The 24,469-nt window shown below is 39.7% G+C and overlaps 1 protein-coding gene across 1 annotated transcript; it reads right to left on the bottom strand.

The window, feature by feature from the left end:
* Positions 1-1,437: 1,437 nt before the first annotated feature.
* On the bottom strand, positions 1,438-24,036 carry LOC115036079 (uncharacterized protein C14orf132). Its single transcript, XM_029494188.1, has 2 exons — positions 23,711-24,036; positions 1,438-3,041 (listed from the first exon to the last, which is right to left on the bottom strand). Exons 1-2 carry the CDS (start codon positions 23,735-23,737, stop codon positions 2,805-2,807), a joined length of 264 nt encoding a protein of 87 aa, XP_029350048.1. The 5' UTR covers positions 23,738-24,036; the 3' UTR covers positions 1,438-2,804.
* Positions 24,037-24,469: the final 433 nt, after the last annotated feature.

Genomic DNA, 24,469 nt, shown 5'->3' with positions numbered 1-24,469 from the left:
GAGATGATCCATATACTCTCAAACCAAGCTGCCTTTCCAGTGGTGAAACAGCTGATTTAGTCTGTGAGGTGTTGTAAAGGTTGAGTGGTGCAGTTTTATGGAATTATGAATGTGAGCTCTAAATGTTTTTGACATTACTTCTCCCTAAGGTGACAGGGTCACTTTGGAAATAATTGTTCTAGTTATAAAAATCACCTATGTCTGCTGGGATGTCAGTAAAATTGCAAAGTCAAACTATACATTGCTCTAACATTGTAGAATTTTACCCCATACTAGCAGTACAGTGCCAGAATACAAATACATTTTTTTAAATGTACAATTTTTTTTTTATTCCTGGGTGTCTTGTGAAATACCCAGGTAGTCACAAAAATGTTAACTTCCATTTACTAATATTAATTGTAAAGAAAATGAATTTGAGCCAATGCTTAAGTATATAACTTATAAAGTTATTTAAAAACTGTACTCAAAAAGGTTCAGAAGCACCTTTTTTTTTGCCTTTTTATATAGATAAGACAACTTGACAGTGCAATGTTTCAACATATTGAGGGTTTGTCTCAAATTCTTGTGTCGTCTTCCTGCTAGTTCAACAAAAGTACTATGTAGACAAAGAGGGAAGTGCCCGTGTATCCACCGAAGAGTGATTAGAGTTTAGATAAGAGTGAGTTTTAAATAACCTGAGTCTGTGTCAGAATAACAAATGGTGCCATCCGTGCTTAGCTTTTTTCTGATGCTCAGCAGCTGATGTCTGCCAGTTGGTTGGCCTCACAAGGTACAACGGCAAGGATGTTTCATCAGGAGAAAAGATGGAGCTGAGATACATTCACCTGCTATTAAGCGCAGATGAGAGGTGAGTCAAAAGTTTGCATTTAGCAGCCAACCTCCTGAGGACATTAGACCTGCCCTGGGTCACATTTTGTGGACATGCGTGGCTTTAAAAAAAGAAATTGAATAGAGACATAAAACATGTATCAATACAGAAATTTTAATAGTAGCATGTCTTTACAAAAGGAGCATCGTGTATGTGGTTTACAACATGTCTAAATATTTCTACATTAACCATTTATTAAAAATAACTTGTAAAGTCCTCCTTTAAACACTTTGCAGGTTACTTACACTTATAAAGACAAGAGATTAGACTAGTGTATGTCTGAATTTCTCCCTACATGATGCACCTGATGCAATAAGCCAGAATTTTTCACTGAAGTGTGTGAAAATTTGAACAGATATGGTGTTTACAAGGTAAGTTTAAATCTACAGCACATCGATGTTGTCATGTAAATCTAAGGATAAATATTTGAGAGCTCTCTCTGTATTTCTGTCCAAGCATTTGTCTAAAGATGTAAATCATTCAGTGTGTCTGGAAAAGAAAGACCAGTTGACAAATAAAACAATGCACATGTGAAGAAAAAGAATGCATGTTATCTTTATTTTTATTTTTTTTGTAGCCTGTGAAAATTAAAGAAAAGAAAAATTGTCAGCGAAGCACAACACCAGTTGGCAGAAGTAATTTTAGCAACTGCTATATATTCATCATAACAATCATAACTGAAAGTAAAGTCATTGTTTCTGGTTAGGATGATGATTAGTTGCCATGGAGACAAAAATCTAATTTAGTGATGTGTTTACACTGTTACATTTCAGAATGGAGGCATCCCTCCGCCGCTCACATTGGTACACATTTAGCACAATGTTCACCAAAGGCCTCGTCTTCCTGCAGATCCTTTACTCCTGCAGATGAACAATCTGCACATCTGTTCTAACGTCTGCAATAGGAGGAGCTTTCATCTTTGTTTGATGCCTTTGTTCTGAGTGAAATATAAAAATGTAATTTAGAAGCTGTTCTTAATGGGGGGAGGGGAGAAAACAATTCCAGAAGTAATTAGGTGAACAAGTATAGAAGGCTACATGTGTTTCATTTAGTTTGTGCTTCTAGTTTTATTTTGTTAACATCTGTGGATAATAGCCATTCATATCCAAACAGACCACCACTATATATTTTTCTGCATTTTACTGTTGGTATTTCACAATCTGACAAAGAAAGTTCATTGCAAAGGGGCTGAATTAGTTTTGCACTTTTATTATTATCATGAACTTTTGAGCGTGTACCAAAGAAAGTCTAATGGCAGTGTCCGGTCAGTGAAATTGTGTAGAAACATATTGTATGCAATAATGCTGAGTGTCCAAACTATGTTTCATCCACAACAAAGTCCTTAAATGAGCTCTATCGTCCTGGCCCTCAGCCCTGCCTGACATCAAAATAATCCCAGTGCTTTCTAAATTTTTTAACATTCACCATCTCTGTTCAGTCACATAATTAAACAGCACTGGCCTAAATTGCTCAGCAACTATCTGGTGCATGTTTAAAATGGCCCAAATCAACCTGAATCTTGAGCCTCATTTAATCTCCATTCTTCTCTCTCCATTACAAGTGAGGGTGTTGTCTGTGGAGAAACGTGGAAAGAAACTTAAGATCGAAAAAGAAAAAAGTTTGGTTGAGAATGTGTGTCTGGTGCTGCTGTTTGAACTACAGAGCTTCTTCACTTGTAGTTTTACCCCACATCACTCGTAACAGTCTCTCCTGCTGATGAAGCATTATAGCAGTCTATATGTCATTGTCTAGTACCACAATTTCCACACTGTCTTCAGGGGCCCAATCTGATCCAAAACCCTGTGTGGGGGAGAGAGAATGAGAGCTGGAGATATATAGAGAGGATAAGTATCTGTGAAACATGGCCTCACTCAGGGGTCCAGAGATCCAGAAGCAGGAGGATGCGTCCCAGTTTGTTTCTGTAAACCTATGCTCATCAGAAAGTGAAGGCATAGACGACGCCCACAACCACTATGTTTCCAATAGTGGCGACAATGGCGATCCAGAGCCAGATGGCGTCGCTGGACATGGACTGCGACTCATCCTGCTGCCCGTGTACCGAGGCAGCTGAGGCAGCTGCATGGACGCTGGCCGAGGAATTGAAGAGCGAGTGTTCCACGCTGTAGTCGTCATTGGGGGAGGAGTCCATAAAGGCCCCTGTCATGACTGGGATCTGTGGGGGAAGGGTGAAATGAATGGAGAAAGCTTATCATACATTTTTGATGGCTACCTGTGAATACAAGGACTCGTTTCAGCAGAAGTTTTGCTTTTCAAATCACTAGCGCCTAGAGACATAACTACTATTAAAGACAGAAACATAATGTCCTCAGTACTGCTCACGGACGGGAATGGTCTAAAAAACCCGGGATGAGCTGATACCAGAACATAAATGGGGGGTACTTTTTTGAAGCGCAAATCTAGATGCAACTACAACTAACCTCATAAAAATGAAAAATTCTGTACTTTCCATGAGAATTTCATTGCCTGCAGTGTGAAAAGGCCGCTGAAACAGCATTCACATTGGGAAAGAAAATGGTGAAGCTTAATTTTTATTATTTGTCCATAATAATTCTGTAATATTTCCTTGAGAATACTATGCTGCATTATGTTTAAAGTGAGTGAGAAATGTTGCCTTTTTTGCTTAATATGAAGGAAATAGACCAGTCTCACACAGCATTTTGACTCCACTGCTGATGATCCTGTGTTACCTGGCACCGAGGTGTTAGCAGCAGATCCTTTCAGTCCTGTAAGCTGTGAGAGGAGGCCTTCTGGAACTGATTTGTTTGTTGAGCACATACCACAGATGTTCTAATGCCTCAGTATAGATAGTGTATGTATACATTTATCTAAATATTGTAAATATGTTTTTTTTTATCCAAATGCTCTCTTCCTTTTTTAACCTCCCCTCTTTTTTACTGTATGTGTATATTTAGCTGCTGTATGGGACGATTTACCATCTTTGAGGAAGCAATAAAGGGTTATTTTATCTTACTGAATGGAGATCCGAGAAACAGAGTCAACAACATGAACTGGTTATTATGTTCCACAAACCATTTTTTTTTTTTCAGCATGGCTGGGGCGCATCATCCTGCAGAACGAGGTCATTTGTTTGTACTGAAGGAGTTTACTTCTTCAAGAATATTCAGAAAGATGCTAAATGTCCAAAATCACGTAATCACGGAATAGCAGGACCCCCCAAAATGGGGGAAGGGGGGGGGGGGACTCAAACTCCCGTTATTACGGTAGGCTGTGAAAACGACGCGCTGACGTTGCTTTCAGGGCGCATGCGCGGCACCCGTAAACGGAATACGCGGCAGAATTGTTCCGCGTTGTTTGCTGTGAGTCACGGTGAGTTGTGCTTTTGTGTGATTTATGTTGTGTGCTTGCAGTTTGTGGGTGAGCTGAGGTAAAAGTAAGGAGGATTGTAAAACAGTGCGGCGACGCTAACGCCACGCTGTCACCGCCGCCGGTGAAGTGTAGATAATGACGATGTTGTGTATTTATAACATTGGGAAGACAATAACAATATCTTGTTTTTGCTTATTTTCGTAGAATAACAGGGTTTTGGTAGTTACAGCTCTAATGTCGGACACTGAAGGCGTGTGATAGAATAAACAGCCTCAGTAGGCATCTCTTTCATTTTAATGCAGTCGCATTTTGTTGGTGTTGTTTAATCTTGCTGACGCTGTTGTACGAGCAAGTCAGTTGTTTTTTTTATTTCCTGAAAAAATAACTTCTGCAGTAGAAGGTGGCACATGGTCTGAAAGGTTTAGGAACCTCTGATGAAGCACATTTCAAACAGAGGCCATAATTAATGTTGCCTGTTTTTTTTTTTTTTTTTTTTTTTTTTTTTGTTGGAGCCAGAAGAGACCATTGGACTACCAGTTTTGAAAGTTCTTCTTGGCTATACCATTTTATTTAATACGCATTGTCAAAATACACAGCTGTGTAATTGCCCTTGTTATTTATTTCATAATGAGGCATGCACATTTGACTTTTGACCACGGCGCTGAAAATGTCCCTGAATCTCTTTTCAGAAATCTGGTCACCTTACACAAAGCATCACAATGCTCCCACCAACTTTAATTCTTCCTTCCTGCATCCTGGTGCCATGTCCTCCCCAGGTAAGCGGTACACATACACACATGTAAAAGAAAAAACGGCATTCATCAGGCTAGACTACCATCTCCCATTACTCCGTGGTCTGGTTCTAATGGTCACATACTCATTGTAGGCACCTCTGACGGTCAGCAGGGGTCAGCACTCCGACTAGTCTTCGACTACTCAATGCACTTCATTTTCAGCAATTACAGCTGCAGTGGTTCATTTGCTGGATCGGATCACACAGGTCAGCCTTTGATTCCCCTGACAGTGGTCATAACTTTATCAGCCCCTCAGGACACTGGAAAAAGCACTTCTTTAATCACGTAGGCTGAAATATCTCAATAACTCCAGGTTGTCCTTTTGAGCAGACATTTACAGTTCACAGATGGTAACAAGTGATCCCTGACTTTTCTTCCAAATGACATTGGCTTCTGTGGTTTGAATTGAAATTTCTTAACAAGTGTGTGTTGGTAAATTCTTTCGTGGCCAACTCCAAAGGATGAACTGTAATAATAATAATAGTATTTCATTCACTTCACTTCACTTCAGGACATCTCCTCAGTGCAACTTAGCATGCATTTTATGAATTTTGTATATTTTGACAGAGCAATTTTGATATAAAGAGAATTGTCATTAACCACGTATTAGGATTCTCATTTACACAGGTCAAGGTATTTAAAAAAAAAAAAAAAAAACAAAACACCTGAGTTGCTTTTCCTGAAATTCATCGCATGACAGCTTTGTTCCTATTGATTGTGCATTAGTAAGTTGGAGTCCTATGTTAAAAGAAATGGAAGATAACTGCATCACGACATCATTAGTAGAATGGTTATGAGGTTCCCTATCCAGACATGCAGGTTCGCAGTTTGTCTCACACACTATGTGTCTTTGCATGTGTGTGTATTCAGGAAGAAGTGCTTGATTAACATTGAATAAATATTTCAGATGCAGCAAGTGAAAATGATTTATTGCTTGGGACAATCAAAGCCATGTGAAGGCTGGTCATTGGAGCAGAAGCAACTGAATGCTTTCATGTGTTTGTGTGTTTGTGCGTGTGTGTGGGTGTGTTTTACGTGAGTGTCCCTAGTAGGATATATGATTGAGAAATGCACGAGAAACCCGTACCACGCTCGGTCTGGAAAACAGATAGCTGGAAAACAAAGCTAAAAATACCTCAGCAGGATGTTTAAAGCTCACATACACAGAAAATCTCTCTTGCTTGCTCTTTTGCGCACCTTCACTTCCTGTCACACTCTTGCTCATTCACCCTCCCTCATACTCCCAATGTATTTACAGACAAATGAAAAAAAGATACACACACACACACACACACACACTTCCTTCGCACAAGGGACAACACTGTATAGAATCATCCTGCTGCTCTTTGCTCATTGGCCCCTGGTGGTGAATAATGACATGACACATCCTGTGGAGTGCCTGCTGTTCACATGAGCATGATTGAGGCAGACAGGCATGCATGAAGTCCACCAACCTGGGTCTCCCCCTGCCCCCCACTCAGCCACGGCAACTGCTGACTCCTCCTGCCACAGCATTTCATAAGTATCTTTAATCCGTTTTTTTACATGTCTTTTTGATGTATGTCCACCACATGTCAGTGCTAGACCATCAGAAATCCATGGGAAGACATTGATGCAAGCATCTCCACAGTGACCACCAATTTACCTAAATGGAAAAGGTCTCCCTCAGGAAATAAATAAATAATAAAACATGGTCACCACTGCACAGTTCACTCAGTGATATTAACATTTCAAGAACAATACATTTCCCAAATACTTAGACTCAGTAATTGAGCAAATAAATACACACATTTATTGTGTGTATTTATTTATCATCTATCAGTCATTATCAGTCATTAAAAAGTCATTAAAATGGATTAATGTTATTGTTAATACTGTAGTTATAGCCATGGATAAAGATGTATCTCAAAATATGTCAAAATTTTTCAAATCTAACATTTATGAGAATTCTTGGGATTTCTCACCCCTGTCTTACATTCCCATACATACAGCATCGCTGGATTGTTTTGTTATTTAGGTGATTATTGACATTCTTCTGCTCATTTATGACTATTTATGGGCTGTTATGCTGAGCAAATGTCTTTCATTTCTACTTAGTAGACATTGTGTAACAGGAAAAAAATGAACCTTTCAGTGGTATATTTCATGTGTAGGCCTTGGAGCCACTTACAGTATAACTGTACTTGGGCTGGATGCCATTTTGTGCAAGACACAATGAGCAGTATAACCAACATGAACAATGAACAAAATAAAAGTAATAATAATAAAAAATAAAAAGCATTTATGTAAAATATTTACATAAATGCATTTCAGAACTCCTGCAGAAAGTGCTGGTATTGACCTGCATGAAGAACTCTGGCCAGGAAGAATTTATAGTTTGTTGGTCTTTTTGGTGTCCAGCTGTCACTTCGAGGGAGTTTCCCTGACCTCTCTTATTAACATGCCCCTGATGTGATTTCATTTATTAATAATTAAATAAATAAGAGAAATCACATCCTTCTCTTATCTCCAGACAGTGCAACGTTTCAAGTCTCATACTGTATTCAAAGCAGCATCTTGCCTAATCTTACAGTTCAGTTGGACTATATGAAGCTCTCGACCCTGTCTGCATTCTTGATATTTATGTTTTATTTAAGTACTTCATTGTGCAAAGAAGTGAGCTGTTTGCGTAAATGGGGTAGTGTACCGAATAAAATTAAATGGATACTGGGAATATGTGCAAAAATATGCCGTTAGTACTTCAAAATCTAAATATTTTATTGCCCGTGTTTACTATTTTTGGGAGAGATGGTGTGTCTGAGTGTATATATGGAGACAGGTGTTTCAATTACATGTCAGGATATCATCATATTTTCTAGGATGTTCCCGTATCCATTCATCCAAGCCTGCAGTTCCCACATGGATAATACACACAAGGTTAGCGCTGCAAGCACTCGAGCACTAATGGAAGAAGAGCGCCCCAAAGCATCTGAGCACTTATGTGGGCAATGATGGTCATCCCTGATGAATTACTGCCAGGAAACCCGTACTTGTTCATATATATGGATGAGTGAGTTCAGGAATTAGGTTCCACTTCTTAGAGCTTCCTTGAAATCGTAAACCAAACAACCAGAGAAACAACTTGGCCCTCAATTTCAGGAAGCGTGGTAAAACTGAGCTTCCTGACCACGCAGACTAAACACTAATCTAAAAGTTTTTCAATTTCCTAAATTCAAACTGAAGTTAACTTAAAGTAATATTTGTATTCTTGTAACTTAACAAAACTGCACATGCAAGCCATCGTTTGGTAAGGCGTGGGAACGACACCTAACCAAATAATTATGACTTGGTCAACAACATCAACATAAATACATATTCTGCTCCTGTCAGCGCAGGATGGTCTCATTATTTCATTATTGAGAGTGATGTGTGTGGATTATTCAAAGCAACAGGACAATGTTGTTGCGATGACATGTAACCACTGAATTGTTCCCTCCTCCGAGCAGCATGACAGGGCCCGCTCCACTGGATTAACGTGGTGACAGGACTTGTTAAGTGCAGCTTCCTGTGAGGACAGTTATCACTTAAAATCTTAATTGCAATTCAAATCAAATTGCTGTAAAAAGTCTTTTTGATCTGCACCACATCAAAACCCTTCATCCATTACTTAACTACACTTTGCTGAAGATACAAGGATGTGATACATAAAATAATGAGTGAAATAAAAGAGAGTACAACACAAAAAAATGGAAAACAACCCTCCTCCACTAATTTACACCAGAAGATCCTCCTGAGTTGCATATTGCACAACTCCTTGGCTATAAGCGATGCTCCTGCCTTTGCAACATCCCAGACTGCGAAACAGCAATCTATGGCCGACGATAGTGAAGATCCTCTCACTGCAAGACTCCACCTGCTCAGCTCTCACAGCTTTGATTTATCTGTCCCAGCTGTTCTTACAGGCTGGTCCATCCTACACTCATGATCACAGTAATTTTGAAATGGAATGGTCTTTAATTGCCTCCTGTGGGATGTCGCCACCAGTAAAGTGCTCAGTGAAAAGGCTTCCGAACAAACGAGCGAGGCCCAAAATAAATGTGTTTGGATGGCTGAAATATCTACCTAAGCTCAAAAGCTCTTAAACATGGCTGCTAGAAGAGAATTAGATGGAACAAGATGTTTTTTGCAGGGATGAAATGAGGTCATTCTGAAATCCAAGTCAATACTCATGTCCTTGTGAAGAACAGACTTCAGGATGGATAGTTGACAGAGGAACGTGTATCGGAGAAGCAGACCCATGCAGAGTGTAGAATGGGCTTTGTGCTTGACAAAGCATGCACAATTGACATAAATGCACAGCTGTTGATTTTCTCCGCTGTTGCAGCCATTTCTGCTCTCTTGGCTGGATAGGTGACGCTCTCAATAGATTATGGGGCTTTGCATTTGTCGCTACGTGATGTCCTGTTGCAGAATGTCTGACTTTTGTTTTTATCAGACATTTTTAGAAAAAGTTCTTTAGCCTCTGAAAAGTGCAGATTTAAACAACATTTTGGCTTTGACATGAACAAAACAAACCTCCAGCTTGTTGGAAAAAAAAAGAAGTCATTTTGAAGGATTTTTCTTTTTTAAAGATGGGACTTTAAAGCTTTACTTTTAGAGCCTGCAGCACTGGACTGAAGCCTTAATACCTCGCAATCTGGCTGCATCTGTTTTGCTATGAGGTTCCTCTAGCTTTGTGAACAACAAAACTGGCTCAGGCATTTCTTTTAATTTAAAAACATATATTTTGGCCATGCTTTCTTTTTCCTTCTTTCTTGTTTTTTTTTTCCCCTCTCTATGGAATTCAGCCATCTCTACTTTTACATGTACTTTTTCAGGTGAAGCTGTCAAGTAAAATTCCTTTATAAACACGGCTTCATTTTTTGGGCACCGTGGATTGTCCTGGACGGCCACATGTACAGGCACACACACAGAGATGTGACTTGCTGATGAGCTCATTGGTGTCTCACTGCCTCAGTCAACACCCTGTCACACAGGTGGGTGTCACCGTGCTGATGTAAACATAAAAATCGAATGTGCACCGCTCATTGAATCCACATTGAAATATTTTTATTGCCCTCTGTCAAGAAAGTAAAGTGTTTTGATGTTTACATTTTTGTTTCCGGTTACGGCAAGTCTTGGCCCTTTTTGTATTTTGAGGGGGAAAAAAAAATCTGACCATCCAGTTGTAAAAACTCACCTCTGATTTCCCAGAGGACTAATAAAACATTGTCAGTGCATGCAATCCATGTCATAACAAATCAGGGAAGTAAAATAGGACTATAGTATTGACAAATCCCTAGGGTGTAGTGGCCACCAAGGCGGTCGCTCTTTATACACATCACCAGCCGCACAGTAAAAACAATAGATTTGGCCAGTACCATACTCTACTATAGCATATTGACCTATTCAGCCGTTCTGGAAAGACATTTTCAGAAGTTTTACTGAGGCTTGTTCACCCGCACAGTTCTGGTGAGACCTCTAGTTTCAGGCCTTATTCCTTGCCGGTCAGATTTACAGCTGAGCTTTCATTGATTTTTACCTGTCTCAGCGGGATAGCAGCATGTTTTAATAAATCTAACAGCTCAATTGAACAAGTGTAGCCCAAGTGATCCTCACTAGATGCCCAGGTCAATTTGCCAGCTCGCTGGAAATTCAGCTGCGCAGAGGAAAGTTTATTATACTTCCTTCACATAGTCTATGGCCCATTTTCCCCCTGTTGGTTTCCTAATGTTTTAGCACAGCATCCACAATCAACGCCATATAAATAAATATAAAGGGTTTAAAAAAAATCACTGACAAGTGGAGGAAATAATGCATGTGCACATCTGGGGCTGTTACTCACTCATATATGCTGCTCCTGCAATTACCAGATGCGTGATGACCTGAAATAACTAAATTCAGCTATGAAACTTTAAAATCTTTTAGAAACAAAGCAATTTCTTATTCTTGCCAGATGATCACTGAAATGTGCTGCAAGGCGATCACTGCATCGCAGTTACTAAAATATTCTTTAAAAAAAAATCTTTGTGTCTCTGTGCGTGAGACAAATCTGTGGAACTCTAAATGTCTTGTCCCTGCGTCTGAATCCTCGGCCCTGAATTCTATGATACATCGTGCACATCTGTTGTGCATTTGTCTGTGACTCTCCAAGCTCAGTTCACATGGGAACAAGGAAAGAAATCCTAAAACTAAACATGACAGCTGTCTTGTTTGGTCTTCTGACAGACGAAGAGGAATAAGCAGAACTGGAAAATTAAATGTCTGTAATTTTATTCTTTCTTATTAAGCATAAAATGCACTGATGCTATCCTGCTTTTCTCCAAAAACAATGAATTAAGAACCAAAAATGCACAAAAAATACATGAACGCACTTTATTTGGGTGTATTTTAATTTAATGAACACATTCATGTCTTCATTTCAAGATGCGTTTCAAAATTTACAGAAAAATGCCTTTTCGTCAAAGCTAATGGCTCTTCATTATTCATACGAGCAGATATTTTAAATATGTATAAAGGTGATTATGTGCAGCATGTGTTTTATGGTAAAGTTTACACCAAAGAACAGGTCATGCTATGGGAAAGGAGATTTCTTTCTGAATTATGTCTTGCACACGCATTGTGGAGCTTCCTTCGGCACTTTACATAGCGAGAACTTTCAATTAAAACACACTCAGTGGAATCCTGTCGCCGCTTCTGCAGCAGCTGCTGTGGTTACTATTTTGATCGGCCACAGTGGAGGGATTTAAAGCGAGCTCCCCCTTGTGCCAAGACACAAGTAAATTGTAATTCAAGCAATGAATAAAGTAGACTCTTTTTTTGGAAGAAAACAAAGGTGTGCTGATATCAGCAATGGTGGCTTTGTTGTGTTATAATTCTCTGGTTAACTACGCAAGTAAGGAAGCACACAGTCTCTCCCTGCAAAGGCTCGTGCTGATCAGGTAGATTCAGCCCACCTGTGCTAGTTACCCATGACATTACATGAGCATGTAGCAGTCAGTCTGTCTCTGGTTTTGCTTTTCTCAAAAATTAGGTAAAATGAATGTATTTTAGGTTACAGCCTATTAAAGCTCTCTTACTCTTTGAGTTGACCGAAAAAGAAAAAAAAAATAATAATAATAATCTCAGTCTCAGCAGAATTAAAGCACTTGTCTTTTGGAAGGGGGTTTAGAGGCACTTAAAGTATTTATCAAATGAATTTAAAAAAGTAATAATAATAATACAAATAATATATATATATATATAAGATTTATTAAAACATGCTGCTATCCCTTCATATATATTATGAAGTAATGTAGGCACGTGCCAATGCGGAAAGGTGAGAGAAGTGCACAAGAACCAATAACTTCTCTGGGTCACAGGGACATGAAAACACAAATATTGCAAATCCCAAGTTGTGTCAGATCGCTGCCTTAATGAGGGCAGAAGAGCAAAACCAAAACGTTGACAGTGTATCTGGCAGACGTGTCAGCTGACCGCGTGGCTCCAGCCATGTCTGCTCATCCACTGTGCAGTACTGAGAAGTTTCGGGCATAGAGATGGAGGCACATAATTGAATTTCCACTCATTTAATACTCCGGGGCGAGGGGCACCAGAGGGTGGCCCCTGCTCCGCACTCAGTGCAAAAAGTCCCCAATTTACTTTGATCACTGAAGTGCAAGGCAGATGGCACTAAAATGAAGAAACGTCTCTGCCTGTTTCTAAGAGATGGCAAGTAGCTTTTCCTCGGGCCCCTCTGGCTGTGTGATTTATAGTGCTGCTCTGTCATTCTCATGTGTCTACATTCACCCGCTGCTCTTTCTAAATAATCAATAGTAGAGATGATGATTGTGACAAATAGCTCCTTTGGTCAGCCACTCTGGAAATGAAAAGCTCTCATTTTTAGCTCAGCCATGAACAGAATCTCTTGTTTTTCGCTATTGAACTACCACATTTCAATAATTCTAAATTCACATTGACCGTGAACGTCTACAGATTAACCTAATTTTTATTAACCAAAAAAAAAAATCTGCTCCTATCTATGTCATTTGTAGAATGCAAACTTATTTTAAATGCCATCAAAAGTTTCAGCCCAGAATGATGCTTACTGCTGCTGGGGAGGCTTAATCCATTGCTGCAGCTGAAGAGGCAAAGGCAGACTGTATTCAGCGTCGCTTATTATGCTCAACTGAATATTTTCATCTCATTGAGATGCAGTTCCTTTGGTTTAGTATTGGCAAAGACGAATGCTGGTGTGTGAAGGTTCCACTCATATGAAATTCAATTAAATTCTGCCCAATATTAGCTGAGAGCTTGTTTTTATATATATATCGTGTTTACTGCTAAAAGGTTATTGCAATGCAGAAAGAATTGCATCAGCGATATCAGCAGAGACTTCAAATCAAATCCACCTGATGTCTCTTCTCACACTTCAAAACTGCAAGAGAAATCTGAGCTCACTCCACCATGTCCAACTGAGACCCTGGGTCATGGTTTAAGTCCCAGCTGTCAGACCTCCTTTTGCCATCTACTGTCTCTTTTTTTTTTTTTTTTTTTTGCTGGTTTCCAATCTTTTTTTGTAATGGCTCCCGAGGCTTCCATACTCACTGCTCATCTCAAGAAGTAAAGCATCTTACTTATTCCCCCTGTACTTTCTGAATCATATTCATCTTACAAATTCCCCTTCTAGCTCTAATTTCGATTCTTTTTCCCATGTTGCTGTAATTATCAGACAGCGCGGTCACACGAGCCATACAAGTGCTCTATGGTTGCTTCTCGCACCATCCAATGGCAAGCATGTAATATTTATGATTGTGGTGTTAAAGTCAATCTAAATCAGTGTGTTTACAGTATCCGCAGCAACTTAATCAGCTCCTCCCTCTCTCTTCTGGATAATTTCTATTCAAATATCTCTTTAGCCATGGAATACAGAAATGAAAATGCTATGTATTCTTTGCGCAGCGTAATATGTTTACATAGATTCTCTGAACCACAGCAACTTGCATTGTTTTACACAAATGTACAATAATTCCAGTGTGTGTCAGTGACAGGTAGTATGAGTTATTAACTAACGATAGCCTGATGGAGGGTATTTCTCTTGCACACATATGCTACATCCAGCCTGCATGTACACAAGATGGCAGGCACACATCCTGTGCACAGATGTCATCTAAGAGGCTGGAGTCCTGCTGTATGCGTAGTATTTTAAATCGTTTATTTGAGGCATATTGTGCCTCTTATTTTTTTTTTTTAATAAATTCCAAAATATAAACAAAGGAAATCCCTAAAAAAGTGTTCCCATTCAGCACTGTCCCTGGAATCTATCACCAGAATAAATGTACTGTAAGTCCAATTTATTATTGATGAAAATCCCCGCCTCACGTTTCTGATCAGCCAGCCTGCAGCCTTTCTTGATGCTCACCATATGTGAAGCTGTTCTGCGACCTCTTCTAGTGCTGCAACTATTCTGTGCCACCCTTCTTCCTTCTTCCTGTCAAATATAAATTAAGCACACGTTTCAATTCACCTGAGACTCTGCCCACCCCCACGCTCCATTGCTAGGTTTTAACTCCAACTCTTGCATATAAAAGCACTTTTACACTTATTTTTATGTTGTGTTACTCTTATGTGTAATTGCCTGTCTGCTGTCGCCACGAACTGTCAATCTCATGGAGAAGTGTGATTAATTGTCCACTCCCTTAAAGCCAAGATGTGCCCCAGTTCCATACTACTTCTAAACAAGTTTTGAGTAGGCACGTTGTGTTACCATAATAAATATTTGAATAATTTAAGCACACTTAATAGTAAACATGCATTCTAAAAACAAAATATCTGAGCAATGTGCAAAGGACCAGGAGGAGGAGAGCTGCCAAAACTGTGAGTCACTTGCAGGTCTATTTAAAGTCGTATTAACACCTATTGGTTTCTTTTGCGTTGAACTAAAGAGGTAAATTAAAAACTTAAGTTTGAGGTAATGTGTATTTCTAAACTCTCCATCTGATTTCTTATAGATGTGATTATTAGCCACAGGAATGACAACTTTCCATACCCTTTGTTGAAGCTATGATGGACAATGTTTTCTATAATGTGTAAATTGCCAACAGCATAACAACAGAGCTGCTATAAAATTAAATTAGTTGCCACTGCCTATACTTTACAACTGTACAGAACAAACCCCTCCAGGTTGGCATCAGCATTTATGAATGGTTGCTGTATGTATTTCCCCCGTGGGAGGAAGGGACGGGGGTGGGGGGCATTATGAATTTGTCACGCGTGTGCCATGTTGGCCTAGTTACAGCACAGTGTTTCAGATACTGTAACAGTTAAAGAGTGTTCCCTCAGTGTCGAATTAATGATTCTTAGAGGACATTTTTGTGTCTCCGTGTTTGTGGAAATGTGCAGGATGAGGTATGAAGAAAAGACGCATTTCTTTATGTTGCAACAATACATGTAAACAACAGTCTAAACATCATGTGTGAATTATTGCATTGAAAAGAAAATTATTTATGTGATTACACACACACACACACACACACACACACACAAAAAAAAACACACACTTCAAGTAGCTTTATTTATTGTTTAGGACATTCTGTCCATTTATCACTGCTATGAAAGGATTTCTGCACATTTCACAAGGTGGCCATAAACAAGAATTCTTGCCTCATGATGTGCTTGTGTGCATGCTGGGAGCATCACATAAAAGCAAACAAGACTCTCAGGTGTGAAATTAATCAATTACAACATGTTCACAGCCTTTGATTACTAATTGCAGCAATAAACAACTATCATTGCTTCTAAATGATACAAGCCTTTAAATGTTTTGGTTTTTTTTTTTTTTTTAAACACATGGGTGGGTAGACAGTAATCCTTCACAGCATCGATCCTACTGGGGCCATGCAATGCTCACAGAATAGCTATGAGCCCAAACTGATAAATGCAGTACAGTAGGTATTATAGAGAAGCCTAATATTCATCCAATCATTTTTACTGGAACGAAATGACTGTAATTTGGTGTTGGCTGCTCTTGTAAATAGCTCAGGGGCAGAACAGTGAAGCATAAGAGCAACAGAAAGACCATAGGTCCGTTTGCACAACTGAGATTGGTGTGCTCTTGGGAATAAATCTTTTCTGAATAAAACACTGGGGAGTTTAGCTTAAATACATCACAGCATCTGCATAACAAAATCTCAAAGTTGTAGCTGAGAGTTTATCCGCAACTCTTTGCAAAAGTCATAAAAAATTCAATATTGAGAAAAAAATCTAAGTTGGTCGCCTTCTCCACCGTTCGTACATCCCAACAGGCATTCTAAGTGATTTCCATACGGAATACAACTGACTGTACTGTAAGTGTCTGATTCATCATCTGGGCATTAAAGTTGCATGAATCCAGAACGAGGAGGTCACAGCCAGATTTGCTTCATAGGGACCATCGGCTTTAACCGAGGTCCAGCTGCTGCTGTTTGACATATATAGTTGTTATGAAGCTGATCATGTAAAATGTCAAGGAGCTATTTGCAGCCGGCCTCAGCACCACTTTGTTAAAAGCAGAGGAAGGATGTAATTTGCCTTTTGTGAAGTACATCAGCAAGAAAATGGAAACTACTCAATTTGTGGCTTCACACAAATGAGCTATGAGACTGAATTGGTTTCTAATAGGAAGGGTAACACATAATCCAAGGTAATGAGATGCGGCACTATTTGTCATCAGATTGTTCTTGAGCTGCGGTGACAAACTAAGACTATCAATGAAACCTTAACTGTTGCCCTGGACTCTAATCTAAAAAAGGATTTTTATCTTCGGGCTACGCTATTTATTGAGCAGTGAATCTACATTATGTGATAACCTCAGCTTCTTATAAGATTGAAAAAGAGGTGGGTAGGAGGCAAAGAAAGACCTGTCCGTATACTAGGTTGTTTGCTTCAGGGCAGCTTTCTTTGACAAACCCCAAGGTCAGAGTAAGGTCTCGTGAAACAGATCAAATCAAAGGCCACATTTGCTGGTGGTGTTGTTATTATGGAAGCATGGAGACAGTCGCTGGAGTTTTAAAGCTTGAAAGAGCCAAACAGTGACGGCAACTGTGGCTAACTTCACCAGACTAACTAACTGAAATTGCACACAAGGGTGCAAACATTTTAACTGACATCTCTTGGCAAACAAGAAAGGCTGCACTGGAGGCTTACATTGCTGTCGTTTTATTACTTTATGTTTAGTATGCTAATGAGTCCAAGGATGCATAATGATATCCCAATAAATGACTGCAGCTATGACAATATTTAACTGCAATCATAATTCATCACTGCTGCCGCCTTGATTGTATGTAATCAGCTGCTGCCATTCAGCTTTTTGGCAGCCTTCACCAAAGTGTCACAGCCGGCCACTGTTTAAGTCCTCGTAATTCCCACCTGTGGTTGGTTTTCATCAAAAGAACAGCTCGTGAGCTGAATTCAGATTTGCATTTTATGCGAGCCTTGATTTGATGGAAAGAAAAATCGCCAGAGTGGAGCTCACTTTTATGATGAAGTGGCTGAGGCTTTAATCAAACTCTTACCTCAAATCATAGCTCAATTCTACTCCGAAACATATCAATACAAAGCATGGAGCTGCTTTGGAATTATCTCAAGATGGGTGGAGAATAGATTATTTATGTAGAAATACATAATTCATGCCTGCTGAATAACACAGGCACACTTATAGAGGAAGCATCATGCAGTTAGGGGGTTAGGTCTATCAGGGAAAGATGTTATTACTTCATACTTGGCTGTCACAGTCCATTAAGTCTCCCTTTCATTCTCCTCAGGACCTCTTTCAATATGCAATCACTCATTTCAGGTGCAAAACAGCTGGGAGATGTTTACAGCGCAAACATGTTGTAAGATGAGATGGCATGGAGACCAGGGGAAATTATGCACCGTAATGTGGCAGCTGACCGGTTATTGTCAGTGAAGCCCTTCCTCCCTTACAGACACTTATTAAAAAACGCTGTCAGACTATTCCACTTGTTAAGCTATCATCTATTGCACAGATGCAGATATAGCATCAAAAATGAATGTAAGAGAATAAACGCTTTAACTGTGCTATTTTTTTTTTTTTTTTTTCCTTTCTTCTTCTTTTGGAGTCGGCTACAAAACATTCCCATACGTCTTTATATGTTGAGTATCCATCTTACGACAGCCCCCATCACAGCACTGCAACATGCAGAGAAATCTGAAACTTGAAGGAGCTGCTGTGCCTACTTATGGTTGCTAAGCTACACCTGGGAAAAATCGCTGGAGATTTTAGGTAAATAGTCATTTGGTTACAAGACTGCTTGGCATCTGCCTCAAGAGTGATCAGAGTCAATAACACAGACCCGCAGTTTCCTGTAGTCTAGTCAACTGTGCTCTTTGAGTGCATGAAGATTAAAACAGGATAATACTGAACCTTGGTAGAGCTGATTTAGCACACACTCTTGCAGCGGTGACTACAATATCTCCATTAACAGCAACAGCTCGAAAGCGTAAATATACATTGATATTTTTCTAAATGAGCCTTCGGTTTTGACTATGTGGAGGGAGGATGACATAAAAATCAATCAGCCAAGAAAAACCTCCCACCAAACTGGGCCACATGTCTTTGTTCTGGATGCCTCTGCCTCCTGCACTTCCTACATTTCCTTTCCATGAGGTGCATCCATCACGTGAGAGTAAACCATGATGGCCCTGCTGTGAGGGGGCCTGACCGCTCCTTCAACCCTGCAGTGAGAATCATCTATTAATGGAGCGGTTACAAGCAGGGTTACCTCGTCATTACTGTAAGGTTTCACACTCACAATAAAGCTCATAAATGTCTTTGAATCCTCAGATCAGTGGCTGTGTGAAATCACACGTTCATACTGTATGCACAGGAACGATCAAACAAAATATAATTAGCACCATTCTGTCAATTCTTGCTTGAGTTCTAAAACAAAATGCAGATAAAAAAAAAAACGCACCTCTTTAAAAATTTACTAAGAATAGTTTTTCGCCTGTTTTCCAGCTGTTAGATATTTCCTGAGCATAAACCTTCCTGTAATTCATTTGTGTTATTCCATTTACAGCCCTTCGGGCTAATAAAAGTGACAGAAGACGAGAAATTGGGGCTAGTCCAAGTTTTCCCTATCTCAAGACTACAGCTTTCATATAAATCCAATTGCTGGAAAAAGCAGAAAAATGGCCGGGAGGCAAATGCACTTGAGATGAAAAGGCTTGGGTGCCATTATTACACTCTTCACTATCCAGACTTTGGAACCATGTTGTGTTTTTTTTTGTTTTTTTAAGTAGTCTGGGAGTGATGGACGCACTGTGCGACAACATGATTACGTAATAGAATCATTTGACAACACAGACGGTATTGATATAGGTTTTATGGTGGCTGCCATTTTGTGAACTGTGTTTATTAGGAAAATAATCTCTTCTGAACTATCTAGCTTGATATCGTTGGGTGGGCGTGCAGTCTTTCTCACATCTTATGCCGCTTATATCTCAGTAACATTTAGTCCAGTTGCTTGAGTTTTGTCTTTATGATTGCACGAGCTTTTATTACTCTCTTATTATTCTTACAAATTAACGGTGGTTTTAACTTGCATGGGAGTGCGTGGCGCCGACTGTAATCAAACATAACATAGATTGTATTGGCTTTCTGGCACTTCCTGTTTGGTCTATCATTTAGCAAAGTATATCTGCCATCCCTATGTGCTCCTGATCTGGTACTGTGGGTAAATACAGATATCTTTGTTTGTGTTAAGGCTGTCAACCCCCTCCACCCCCACCCACCACCAACCCCACCCCACCCCTCCCTCGCTATCTTCATCCTTTCACTGTCATCTTTACTCTTGAACATGAGAGGAGATGGACAACCCTGTCAGGTGGAATGACTCAGTCACATCTTCACTGAATAAGTAATTGAGCAATGAGAAATGCTGATGGTCTGTCATAAATAGACAAAACCTCTGTAGAGAGAATGTGGAAAACGGCCTCTGGTGTCTCATTTATGAGTTAATCGAAAGCAATAAAAGGGAAATAAACGCAGAACCCTCTTAACCTCCCTTCTGTGCCTTTGTCTCACACATAGAATGTCAAGTGTAACTGTGGCACGTTTTCAAACATTTGAGTGATGTCCATGCAAAAAAAAAAAAGAAAGAAACAAAGCCAGGGGATCACTGTGTTTTGGATAGAAACAGCCATAAAGTTTTGCTGCCTGATGTTGCGACTCTGTCAGCTGAAGCAAGTTTGAGACTGGCCAAATGCCCAGGATGGCTCTGGAGTCTGTCTGCAACACATCAGACTTGACCTTAACATCATTCAGTAACCAGGGAACACACTGGCTTAACATCTGCCTTTTTAGTAATTTCAGCAGTCACAGCTTGTGACTGCAAAAGTTCAAAAGATATGGTCAGCCTTCATTTGTTGATGTGACAGAAGAAATTCACAAGTGAATGGAAGCCGAAATCAAATCTTAATATTCATATTTAAAGATCTTGGGAGAGTCGTCCAAAACAATAATGTTACGTTCAGTGTATTTAGATAGATTGCGGAGATTGTATTCAGGAGCTTCATTGTGATCATCACGCACTAATCCATGTTTTTCAGCGCTTGAGGATGCCACCACTTTGGGATTAATGGAGTATGCCCTTTTTCATTTCAAATCACAGAGGCATCGCTGGCAAATGCAAATCAGTCACCAGAAGAGCATGCGCATACATGTAGAGCAATTTAGAAAGTTTCCATCATATTGCTTGAAATCAAATATGATGAGCGAGGCTGAAAAATGCAGAAAAACAATGACCCGTGTTGCTATCAGTCAAAACTGGTATTCTGAAGAGTGGTGCCCATGTAAATGAAAGCTTCGTGCTCTCTCGAATTTAAGTTCACAGCCATAACAACAAATACACCCTCTGAAATACTCATTCTTCATCCTGTGTCTCAGGGAGAAAATTGCTAACCAGTTCCTCTGAGTTGGATTTCGAAAACTTTCTCTGTCTTTAGGAGAGAGCAGTTATGGCAGCATCCATCATTTTTTGGAGACAAACTGATGGTGAGGGGTCCAATGATTTGCAGGCAGCAGGGCCACACTGAGATGGATGGGAAAAAAAGAATCCAGTGTGAAGTCGATCTTCAAAACTCCAGAGACATTTCCCTGCCTTCATTCGCAGCCACCTTTTACAGAATGACTCAGGGCATTAGAATGAAAAACCAAAGTTGACGTGAATTAAGTAGTTGCTCAACAAAACTTCAGTTGACTATTTTATTACTTTTTTATGATTTTATTCCTCGTAGAACTCATATATATGCTGTATGCTCTCCAAATGCACGTGTTGGCACTGAATCTGTAGATGCTACTTGACTCTTCCTGTTTTGTGATTTGTTACTTAGTGATTTATAGCATTAGTGGAAGCTTTATCGCTATTGTGCAATGTGTCTGAAGCAGAACAAAACTGTCTTGCTAATGCTACACGGAGATTTTATTTCTAAATGAAACAACACATTGTAATTAGTGATGCAAATGCATCTAACTTTTGCTCTTCTAACAGCAGCACAATGGTGCACCGTTAGTTCAAAAGGCCAAATAATCGTGCCATCACCCTCTAATGCACTAAAAGACAAGAAAGAGCAGACTAAATCAGTGCCAAGAAGTAGGAATACAAATTATATTGTGAGAGGTGCATATAAACTTTCAGCTGGTGATAAAACTAGTGAGCACATTTTGTCTGCGTGATAAACGGGAAACACTGGCGTGTTTTAAACGTGCGTACCACGTAGATGAGTATGCTCTGTGAGCCTGCTGGTGTAGGAATATATTATTCTGTCGACAAGTCAAAAACTACTACTGAAATACTGTGATGAGACGCCAAACCAGGTTTTTCTTGGTCAATTGCTTTCCACTTTTTCAAGGTCGCAGTCCACCAGCGTTTGGGACCACGCCTTATTTCAAGACTAAGGCCTGCATGGGCATTCAGATGGGCGCAAATGTATTCTCCAGTGAAACGATGTTCATTAATCTGCCAGTAATTTTCTTCATTATTTGATGAATGTAGCAAAACTGTGATGGCAGATGATGAAAATAAGTTTTCCAAAGCTCCTCTGAATTTCTTACTTTTACTGGTCAACAGTATTCATGATTAAAAAGCCAGAGAAAAAATGTGTTTTGCTGAAAAATGACCCGAATGATGAATCAACAGTTTTGATATCAGGTTAATTTTCCGGCATTTTTCCTAATCAATTAATCAACTAATGATTTTATATGAAAATATTACAAGAACGTTTATGAGATTAATTAGTTTCCTCTCTGGACTTAATGATGTTTTTGATTGGCTATACTTGGCTGAAGCTGAAAGTAATTTCATTCAGTCTATATTTAGTTGCAGCACTGAGCTGTTTTTCAGAGCCTTTGCTTTGCCTCATGTTGATGGCCACTCTGTTTTTCCGAGTTGTAATAGAAGTCATTAAATTTGTCGAGTCTTTTCAATGTTTTCAGTCGAACTCGAAAGGCCGGCGGTGGCATCTGGAAGTAGGTTACGTTCAGCTTTTTTGTGCATTGCTATGCAAGTGGCTTTAAACAAAGTATATAACTGCCTCCCAACAACAGCTCTAACAGGATGAAGATGGTCTGCCTCCTCAGCTGAGCTTCATCATTTGGTGCAAATCTGGCTCCTGTGCACTGCAACACAGCCAAAGTTTTTAATAAACCCAAGACAGTATTACCTCCTTGAAGTGTCTCTATCACCATCACAGTTTTTATATATATATATATGCCAATATATATATATATATATAAATAAAAAATATATATTTTATATATATATAAAATATATATAATATATATATTTCACAAGATCTTTCCAAAACAAAGGTGAAATGCAAAGTGATTTGAGCTCTGCACATTCTTTGTTACTGCCCCTCCTCTCATTCAATCTGATTGTCCTGGAAAAAAATACATTCTCGGATGGCTACCCACTCTTATGAATTCTTATTTGGAGGCCCTTGACTTTTAAAGATTTGGCTCAGTCTGGCCTCCATAACAGTAATTGGCAGCAAAGATAATGTTATGAACCCTTTTAATAGCTGCTCTGCACGAAAAAAAAAAAAAGAAGCAAAGTAGATGGAACCAGACAAAACCATAAGCAGCCAGACAGTGAGCGAGGGGAGGGCAGAATAACACAGCTCCTAATGAAAACAGACCATGTGTGCGAAACACACACACACACACACAATAACACGTCCTCTACCAAGCCAAAGTCAATTGGGTGTAACATATTCAAATGCATCGCTATGGAAACCACCACAACTGAGCATTGGCACAAATAACACAATCTGCCACTGGGCTTCAGTCCAATGATATATTACTGCAGCTCATCCAGCTGAAATCAAGTTAAAGTTTAAATGGCCTTTTTTTTTTTTTTTTTTTATCAATCTCAGTCTTTGTCTTAATGACTGAGAGAATAAAAGCACAACCAAGACTGTGCCTGCGACCTAAAACAAAACTAAAGCCTGATCAACTTTGAAAGGACAACCACAGCATGTAAGGACCAAATCCATGCTCAAAAATATGAAAAATAAGACGCTGTTGAATCCCCCACATGGACTTGTTGACCGGCCACGCCCCATGGCATCAATGGGAAGACTGTCTCAGTAAAAAGTTGGGACAGGCTGAGGATGAATGAGGATCAGGAGGAGAAGAGCTCACCTGCGCGGCCATGAAAGACAGATCCATCCTGCTGCTCCGTCCAAGCCCTTCACTGCTGGAGGCAAACCTGCGTGGATCTCTCTCCTTTTCCCCGAAATACCATTTGCCTGCTTTTTTGTTTGTTTGTCTGTTTGTTTGTTTCCCCCCTTTATTCTTTTTTTTTTTTTTTTACTGAGAACAGCAGCAGCGCAAGTGTGCGGACATCACGAGAGGAGCGTGTCGAAGGAGGATGGACAATCAACAGGAAAGGAAAGAGGGGAGGAGAAATGAATGAAAAAGACGGAAAGCAGCAGGAGCAGAAGAGAGAGCGGACGGAGGAGCGAAGAGACGTGGAGGGTAGACGGACGGAGAGAGAGAGTCACCACCACAAATAACGGAGGAGGTGCAAGTCACTCTCTCTCCCTCAGCCAGTGGCTGTCTCTCTCTCTCTCTCTCTCTCTCTCTCTCTCAGTCTTCTGCTCATTTTCCTCCCTTCTTCTGCCCCCCCCCCTCCCCCTTTGTGTCATATTCATTATTCTCATCATCGTTATTATTATTATTATTATTGTTATTATTATTGTTTATTTTCCCATGTCCCTTGTTCTTGAATGGCCAAAAGTATGTGGACACACAAGCCAGCTTTGTGTAGCCGACTTTTTGGGCAACAATCTGAACTACCATTAGATGTTACTGTCACCCATTTATTTCTGTCACGGAGATGCACATCGATGAGCATCTTCTAAGCCAGGAGGTTACTGAGGGAAAGAGTAAAAGGCTTAT

Source organism: Echeneis naucrates, chromosome 22, assembly GCF_900963305.1.
Source record: "Echeneis naucrates chromosome 22, fEcheNa1.1, whole genome shotgun sequence".
NCBI classification, from domain to species: Eukaryota; Metazoa; Chordata; class Actinopteri; order Carangiformes; family Echeneidae; genus Echeneis; species Echeneis naucrates.
This window is presented reverse-complemented; position numbering and strand designations above follow the sequence as displayed.

What these genes read in the sequence shown, in the direction of transcription:
- LOC115036079 (XM_029494188.1), bottom strand. Translation starts at nt 23,737, where the DNA reads ATGGATCTGTCTTTCATGGCCGCGCAG. An exon ending in TGTCTTTCATGGCCGCGCAG is followed by an intron (nt 3,042 to 23,710) that starts GTGAGCTCTTCT and finishes CTTCCCCCACAG; the next exon opens with ATCCCAGTCATGACAGGGGC.